General features: G+C 33.8%; 1 protein-coding gene and 1 non-coding gene across 2 annotated transcripts; one reads left to right on the top strand and one right to left on the bottom strand.

Moving 5' to 3' along the window:
- The first annotated feature begins 532 nt into the window (after positions 1 to 532).
- LOC113874270 (putative wall-associated receptor kinase-like 16) lies at positions 533 to 3,732 on the top strand. The gene is made up of 3 exons (XM_027512507.1): positions 533 to 1,367; positions 1,640 to 1,791; positions 2,485 to 3,732. The coding sequence occupies exons 1-3, from the start codon at positions 533 to 535 to the stop codon at positions 3,730 to 3,732; spliced, it is 2,235 nt and encodes a 744-aa protein (XP_027368308.1).
- A 3,382-nt stretch (positions 3,733 to 7,114) lies between these two features.
- LOC113848598 lies at positions 7,115 to 7,218 on the bottom strand. Its single transcript, XR_003501862.1, has one exon. It is a non-coding gene; the product is annotated as a small nucleolar RNA R71 (small nucleolar RNA).
- Between the last annotated feature and the right edge of the window lie 2,101 nt (positions 7,219 to 9,319).

Genomic DNA, 9,319 nt, shown 5'->3' with positions numbered 1-9,319 from the left:
GGTCCCGGAACTTGCAGACAAAATTGGAAAAAAAACTATGTTGAATGAAAATAATACAAATATTAAAGTACGATATATTTTTCATAAAATATAATCATAATTATAAATTACTTATATTTTATTAATTTATTTTTCATTTCCTTTTTTTACTATGTATAGCTTGTGTGTTTTGCTTTATCTTTTGTATTATTATTGATCTAATCTCGTGAAATTTTTAGCATAAAAGTACAATTGTAGTTACATATAGATAAAAATAGTATTTTTAATTATTATAATGAAATTTCATTATCTAAAAAGTATATATTAAAAAAATTTAAAACAACACCTTAATCTTTAATGTAAAAATAGTCGTTTAATACACGTATCAGTATCTACTAGGAATAGCATTTAAATATTCAGTCATTTTCGTCGGAGAAAGTGTATATTCTGAGTTTATAAATAAGTGAAAGCCTCTTGCCAGTTGCCACTGCTAATTAAAGCACGGTCCCTTGAAGTTGAAACAGCCTTATTTTCCAATTTTTGATATCAGACAATGGAAAACTTGCAATTGGATTGGGTGTTAGTGACTGCATTAGCCATACTAGTAGGAGCAATTGCAGAACCAAACCAAACACTTCCTGGCTGCAATTACACATGTGGAAATGTTCAAGTTCCATACCCATTCGGCATAGCCAATTCATCTATACCACATGTGGGGTCATGTTTCTTAGAACCCAAATTTAATCTTACTTGCACTAATGACTCCACATTATATTCTGGTTCCATTGAAGTCCAAGACATAAGCGTCCTAAACCATCAATTGGAGGCATGGACTTACGTCGCATCGTATTGCACTCATATTTTCTCCTATCTAGAAACTGACATTAGTTTCAGCGTTTCAAGCAAGGAAAACAAGTTCATAACCGTTGGTTGTGACAGTTTCGGGTATCTCCAAAGTGTTTACAACGGGGAAACATACACAACGGGGTGCTTAACGAGGTGCAACGGCAATACGAGGAAGATCAACGATGGAACGTGTTCGGGTATTGGGTGTTGCCAAGTGGATGTTCCTCCAGCAATGAGGAATATCACTATTTATGCAGATGTGTTTCCCAATTCGACCGAACATTGGGGAAATTGTAGCTATTCGTTTGTTGTCAAAGATGGGTATTATAATTTTTCCAAAAGTGATTTAAAGAGTTTGCCTTACGCGACGGTGCCGTTGGTTCTTGATTGGACCGTTGGAGACCAAAATTGTAAAGCGTCGAAAAGTGGTGTCGATTATGTGTGCAGGGACAATAGCTATTGTGATGACACCAATACTGACTATGGTTACCGGTGCAGATGTAAGCATGGCTTTGAAGGAAACCCATATATTGGTTGCACAGGTAACTTACCTTCGTCTTCATCATTATTATGTATTTTCTGTGCAGGGACATTTTTTAATATTTAAAAATCTGTGCAACCAATATATGGGTTTGGAGGAAGCCCAAATAATTTTTAATACAATTTAACGTGATTTTAAAAAAAAAATCCATACTTTTAATTTTTAATTAATATCTTAAAAATGCTGGTTAAAAATTTACTAATCTACCGGTTCACAATAACTATTTTTATCTCGATTCAGTGACTTGTCTTTATTTATGTTGGGGACTCGCAGACATTAACGAATGTAAGACATCAAATAATACATGCATAAGCGAAAAAAACTGTCTCAACACCATGGGGTCCTACAAATGTTTCTGCCCCAAGGGCCAATCCGGAAATGGAACAAAGGATGAACCGTGCCACCGAAAAGATGTAGTTACGAAGGTTGTCGCTGGTAAGTAACTTAGCACATTCAATTTAATCTATTTTGTTTATTGTTTTCTCAGATGATATTATTATTATTATTATTATTATTATTATTATTATTATTATAAAATCATTTTTTCAGTATTTTAAAATGAAGAAAATTTATTAAAAAAACATATTTTGGATGAAAATATAAAAAAATATTAAATATTGATTTGTTAATAAAATGCTATTAATGTTTAAACTCAATTTTAATAAGTTGAAATAACAATTTTATTATTGTCGTTGATGTTTCTATTATTATTCTTGTTATTTTTAACGTTTATTTAAAGACACACAATAAAATAATTAATAAATATTATATTTTGATTAAAAATTATAGTATTAAGTATTACCAGTATACTAGATGCCGTAATATCTTGTAATTTTAATAAACTATTAATTTTTACGGTAAATTCTTGAAAATTTATCAGAGAAATTGTTAACTAGTGTTATTTAATAAATTAAATATGAATTTTTTTTTGTTAAGAAACGTTAACTTTGTATTATTTCAGTTATTTTCAATATATCCCAACATAATTTTTAATGAAATTTGCTACTTTTAATTTCTTGAATAATTTTTTAAGTTTGTTTTTGTTGTTTCTGCTGCCCTGTGTTATTATTCCTTTACATTCATGTCCGTTCATTCAGTATGTATGCTATTGATCCTAGTCCAAAGAACAATTCAAGAATTGTTTTCAGCATATTTTGAATGCAGGAGCAACTGCAGGAATTGTTGTTTTATTAGTGGGGCTTACCTCACTGTACTTAATATACCATAAAAGGAAACTCACCAAACTTAGAGAGAAATACTTTCAGCAGAATGGCGGTTCCATTTTGCTACAGCAACTCTCAAATAAATCCTCCAAAATTACCCAAATTTTTACAGAAGAGCAACTAAAGAAGGCCACCAACAACTTTGATGAGAGCTTAATCATTGGAAGAGGAGGTTATGGAACAGTTTTCAAAGGATATCTAGGAGATAACAGAATTGTTGCTGTCAAGAAGTCCAAAATAGTAGATAAGAGTCAAAATGAACAATTCATTAATGAGGTTATTGTTTTATCACAAATCAATCATAGGAATGTTGTCAAACTCTTGGGATGCTGTTTAGAGACAGAAGTTCCTTTATTGGTCTATGAGTTTGTTAACAATGGTACCCTTCTTAATTTTATACAAGCTGAAAGACAGGTTAACAATGCAACATGGAAAACCCGTTTAAGGATTGCAGCAGAGGCAGCTGGTGCATTAGCATATTTGCATTCAGAAGCTTCAATACCTATTATTCATAGAGATGTGAAGACTTCTAACATCCTCTTGGATGACACTTACACTTCCAAAGTGTCTGATTTTGGTGCTTCAAGGTTGGTTCCACTTGACCAAATTGAATTAGCCACAATGGTGCAAGGAACTATTGGTTACCTTGATCCAGAATACATGCAAACAAGTCAATTAACTGAAAAGAGTGATGTGTATAGTTTTGGGGTAGTGTTGGTAGAGTTGCTAACTGGGGAGAAACCTTTTTCTTTTGCCAAGAAAGAAGAGGAAAGAAGTCTTGCTATGCACTTTCTATCTTGCTTGAAAGAGGATCGCTTGTTTGAAGTTGTTCAAGTTGGCATTTTGAATGAAGGAAATAAAAAAGAGATCATGGAGGTTGCTATTCTTGCTGCAAAGTGCTTGAGACTCATTGGAGAGGAAAGGCCTAGCATGAAGGAAGTGGCAATGGAATTGGAGGGAATAAGGGTCATAGAGAAGCACCCATGGATCAAAAGGGACCAAAACCTGGAGGAGACTCAAAACTTGCTTGGTGAAACATCATCTAGTCTTTATGAACACGGTGATAGTGGCAGCCATCAATATACTAATGGGTATGACAGCATCATGGATAGCGTACTAATTGCATTGGACAATGGGAGATGATCATGCCATATGGCAGCATACAACCTTATGTGGATACGTATATACATGTATGCATGTATGAATTCTAATATGTTATGCAAATAAGTTGGAAGAATGTACCCTTCCTTATCGACCTTTCTTGAGTATACAAAGACCATAATCATATTTATATTTTTAATCAAATTCTTATTTCAATTTCTTTCCTTTAGAAAATTATATATTATATATTAAACTACTCTTTCTTCTATATTTTAAAATTATATTCTACTAAATAATAATTGATTAATGATTTAGAACCAATAGTTATAATACTAAAAACAATAACTTCAAAACTTCAGCGACTTTTAATCGTAAAAGTAAAATATGAAATTAATTGTTAATTTGTTTACTAAAATATAAAAAATTACTTCCATCACGAATATAAAATATAAAATAAATCGTTAATTCGATTACTAAAATGGAACAAGTTATTTAACGAAGAAATTAATATCTGATTTATTCCGTCTCACAAGCGAAACATGAATTTGGTCCCCCGTTATACAGAGAATCCTATTCCCAATGAACTAAAGTCATTTTCGTTCAGATGCTTTGTTTGATATTTTTTGTTTTATTATAAAATAATACATTAATTAAGAAACATGTAGAACTTCTATTTTCATGACCCCTTTTTATAAGGAACCGAAGAACAATATTTCTACACCACTTACGTATTTAGAATAGATAAATAATAAAAATATAAGTATAAAATTAACTTCTCATTCAAAATAAAATAAAGTTTCTTACAAGAAATATCCAATAGAACAGCATAATATTATATTTAGTTCATAATATTCAAAATATACAAAATTATACTACATAGCTCCCTCTATATGAGGTCTCAAAATATAAGAAAATAGGACTTTAATGCAAAATTACTCGACTCCAGCTTCTAACATTTCTCTATTGGCCCCTCAGTCTGTGAAGTAGATGCAACACCTGCTACATCTGCTCACGTATTACTGTACGATCATCACAGTACACACGCACACAACAGGATAGACATAAATGCAAGGGTGAGCTTACAAAAATAAAATAAAATCATATATATATATAGAGAGAAAAATATTACTCATAGCAACAACCTCATGTATTCCCAACCCATCTAATGCACAGCATGAAAACGGTTTTCAACTAGTTTCTCAACCTAAGTAATCCAGAAGGAACTGAGCCGGTCTAGGAGTGACTCATTCCTATATCTGGATCTAAACAGCACAGCACAGCACAGCTCAGCATGCTCTATCGTTACACGTTTACCCACATAAATGTGTAACTCAACTCTATAATGATGCAAGACATATATCTCAGCATGATACAGCACATCTAAAATCATTTCAACAGCTCAACCAAGACAAGTTTATAATAAATCAGCTAAATCTTAGTGTTATTAAATCAGTTATCAGTAATTACAGCATAGAAAAATAACTTTCAAGTATTAAATCCTTTATATCTCAAATTTTATCAAAGAGATCTAACAAAACCAACCCAAACCTTTCTTTAATAGTGATAAGTCTATAATTAGATCCTCTTTTAGAGCCTATATATTCATATTTGACCTTTATTTTATTTGGATTTTACACTAATTTATATATTAATTGTACATTTTGGTATAAAAAAGTCGCAAGTGGATTTTGGGTGCATTCTGGGCCCAAATTGATAGAAGATTAGAGTTTCGCAGCAGTCAGCACGCCCAGACCCATTCAATAAGCACGGGGGTGCTTTGAGCCCATGCACGATCATGCTTAAGGCCTCGCACGGCTGTGCTCATCTGCGGGAAGCCCAATTATAAAGAGTCTTTAGGGTTTTCAAACCTTATTAAAAGGGAGACCTCATGCATCGTAGTGGACACCATTTTTATCTTGGCTTTTGCTTTAAGATACTCTCATCTCGTCTCTCTTGCACAGGATCTTTGGCATACTCTTAGCGAGACTTGGAGATTCGAGCGACCGTACTTGAAGATTGGGAACTCATCTCATTCTAGTTTGCTATTTCTTTTAATTATGTCTTTGTTTATGAATGTTTTAGTTCTTTTCTTTAGCATGAGTAACTAAATCCATAGCTAGGGCTATGGGAACTATTGTTCATGAGTTTATGGGATTTTGACGTTTGAATATAAATTTGATTTCCGTTTCGTGATTAGATTTTATCCTATTGTGCTTCTCTCTTAATCCTAATTAATTATATTGTCAGGCGACCGTACCTCGATTAATTAATAGATCTATAGGATAAAATGAGACAAAGGATTAGGTGGACCAAACCAATCTTTTTCTTCTAATTGTTATTAAATTAACAAGTTCATAGGTTCCTTAAGGTTTCTTAAATTGATGACCTGCATGACCATTTGAGATGTTAATTTAGAGAAGAGAATATTAATATTACATGACCATTGGGTATTAATAGTATTCGTATGAATGATTAGTAATCACAAGGAAATCATATTTAGAGTTAAATAGAAAAATAACATAAAGGATTGAATGAGAAAACCTATATGCCCTAGGTTTCTCTCTGATAAGTTTAACCAAGACGTGCATTGTATTCATTATTCTTAATTTTATAATTAATTTTATAAATTCTTGTTTTAATTAATATCGTATATTTTAAGCTTAAACAATAGAATTAGGAAATTCTTAGTAATTGGAAAACAATCCTTGTGGGTCGATATTTCATAAACTTAATTTAAGAACCTTTTATTACTTCTCGATGGGTACACTTCCCTCCGAAGAAGTTTTTGGCGCTGTTACACGGGATTGCTTTTTCAATATTAAGAAAATCTCAAGTTTAATTGATTTGAGCAATTTATGTTTTACTTTACTTTTAATTCTATTTTTGTTTATTGTTAATTTTTTTTTATAATATTTGTTTTTATTTTTTTTTATTTTTTTTATTTCATAATTCTTTCTAGTGTATGCTCACTTATTCTAGTTTATTTGATCCAGAAATTGAGAGAACAACGCATAAATAAAGAAAAAAAGTGAGAAAGCAAAGAATAGTAGAGGAAAGAAGATCAATTCAAGATTACATGACACCTACTGCTAGAGGTACCCTTGGAAGCATTGTGGCTCCTAATGTGGAGGCCAATAATTTTGAACTTAAACCAACACTCATAACCATGGTCTAGAACTCTATACAGTATGGAGGCATGCCTAACGAAGACCCTAATTTCCATCTGACAAAGTTCCTCCGATTGACGGATACCATCAAATACAATAGAGTCTACAACGATGCTATCCAACTCCGTCTTTTTCCGTTCTCAATATTTGAAAAGGTGAATGCTTGGTTCGCCTCACTCCCAGCCAATTCCATCGCAACTTGGGAGGACCTTACTCAACAATTCTTAGGAAAATACTTTCCTCCATCAAGGTCCTCAAAACTCATGATGGAGATATGTTGCTTCCAACAATACGAAGCATAATCCTTGTTTGAGGCATGGGAGTGGTTTGGAAAGCTTTTAAGATATCCTCATCATGATTTTCTGACATGGAAATAGGTGCAAATCTTTTACAGTGGCTTATCAATTTCCACCAGGGCTACAATTGACGCCGCAGCAGGAAGGTCCCTCATAAGAAAAGATCCAGATGATGCATACAAGCTAATAGATGAGATGACATCATCCAGTTTTCAGTGGCACACTACTAACTCTTACGACATCAAGAGGAAAGAGACTGTCCCAGTCTACCAAACAAAGAGCAGTAACCCACTAATGAACCAAATGACAACCCTTGCAGAGTAACTAGAATCTTTAATGAAGGCTCAAGACCAACCTGTAAGAGCTCCTGCAAGCCCAAAATTTAAGCAAGAGGAGCAAATTTCATAGGCAATCACAATTTGGGGTGGAGGAGTAATCCTCCTAACTCTTGGGGGAATGGCTTTGGAAGTCAAAATTCAAGCGTGTATCGCCCTCCCCATATGCAAAATCAAGGAGCAAGATCAGAAGGAAAAGAAGCCCCTAGATCTTAGTCCAACTTTCAAGAACAAATGATGCAATATGTGCATTACTCTGATAAAAGGATGACAGAGATTGAATCCAAGTAGGACCAACATATTGAGAGAACTGATAAAAAGTTCACAGAGGTTAAATCTGAAATACAATTAAACTCTTCTAAGATGAGTGCACAATTAGAGCAAATTACGAACCTTCTGAGTCAAAGAGTGATGGGAACACTACCATCTTAGCTTGAACCTAATCCAAGGGAGCAATGCAATGCCATCACCCTTAGAAGTGGAAAGAAATTACAAGAATCGCAGAACAGAGGCATATACACGCCCATGCTTGCTGAGAAGCACCCCATGCTAATTCTACAAGCACTCTCGTGTTTACTGATAAGCACGCCCCTAATGAAATTGAAACATGACCGTGCTTATATAAGCACGCCCATGATAATGATCAAAACACGGCTGTGCATCACCATGAGCAAGGTCGTGCTACAAACGAAGAGCGTAAAAAGGAAAAGAAGAAAGAACTTCTTCTTCAACCAAAGCTCTATGAGCCTAAGATACCTTTTTCCATAGCGGCTGCAAGGTCACCCTCCTTATGATGAAGAGTTTCATAAGTTCTTAGACTTATTAGGCAAAGTGCACATCAATATGCTTTTCATTGATGCTATCTCCAAAATGTCAAAATATGCTAAATTTTTAAAGGAGATTTTGACCAATAAGAGGAAGTTGAAAGCATATGAGACTGTGAGGCTCACCTAGAAGTGCTCAGCTATAGTCCTTAAAAAGCTTCCACCTAAGCTTAAGGACCTAGGGAGTTTTACTATTCCTTGCATGATTGGAAAAATTCATATTAATAAGGCTTTATGTGATTTAGGAGCAAGTATTAATCTTATGCCTTATTCTGTTTTCAGGAAACTTGGAATGCATAGACCTAAGTCGACCTCCATGTCACTTCAGCTAGCAGATAGGTTGATCACATATCCTAAAGGCATAATGGAGAATGTACTTATAAAAGTTAGGGAGTTTATATTTTCGGCTGACTTTGTGGTGCTTGACATGGAGGAAGATGATGATGTCCCTATCATACTAGGGAGACCATTCTTAGCCATTGCAAGGGCCATCATAGACGTACAAGAAGGGAAGCTCACACTGAGGCTAGATGATAAGGAAGCTGTATTTCAAGTTTTCAATTCTTTCAAGTACCCTTCTAGCCAAGAGTCTTGTCACTTTGTGAGCACTGTGGATGTTGCTTCTTCCCCTCCAATTTATGTGAAGCATGGAATCCCAAGAAGAAGGCCAAGGAAGAAGCAATATAAGAAGAAGAAAAAACAAAATTTTAAACCATCCATTAATAAGCCTCCTAATTTAGAGCTTAAATTTTCTTCTCTTTATTCTAATCCTCATCTTATGAATACTTTTTTCTGATGTAATAGGTGTTGGGGAGACAAAGCTGTTGGGGAAACGATTACATATCAAGGGAGTCACCTTTGAGACTCATGCCTTCTTCCCACCATGATTTAACAGGAACATCAGGCTCGTGACATTCAACAAGCGCTCCTAAGAGGCAACTATGTCTTTTATTTTATTTAAATTTTATTTCTTTTTGTTTATTTTAATTTTGCTATTGTTATTTTAT

The sequence above is a fragment of the Abrus precatorius genome, unplaced genomic scaffold (assembly GCF_003935025.1).
Source record: "Abrus precatorius isolate BTA unplaced genomic scaffold, Abrus_2018 Scaffold8, whole genome shotgun sequence".
Lineage (NCBI taxonomy): Eukaryota > Viridiplantae > Streptophyta > Magnoliopsida > Fabales > Fabaceae > Abrus > Abrus precatorius.
This window is presented reverse-complemented; position numbering and strand designations above follow the sequence as displayed.

Coding starts and splice junctions, on each gene's coding strand:
- LOC113874270 (XM_027512507.1), top strand. CDS start 533: ATGGAAAACTTGCAATTGGATTGGGTGTTAGTGACTGCATTAGCCATA. Junction 1,368..1,639: donor CCCATATATTGGTTGCACAG/GTAACTTACCTT, acceptor GGGGACTCGCAG/ACATTAACGAATGTAAGACA. Junction 1,792..2,484: donor GAAAAGATGTAGTTACGAAG/GTTGTCGCTGGT, acceptor TATTGATCCTAG/TCCAAAGAACAATTCAAGAA.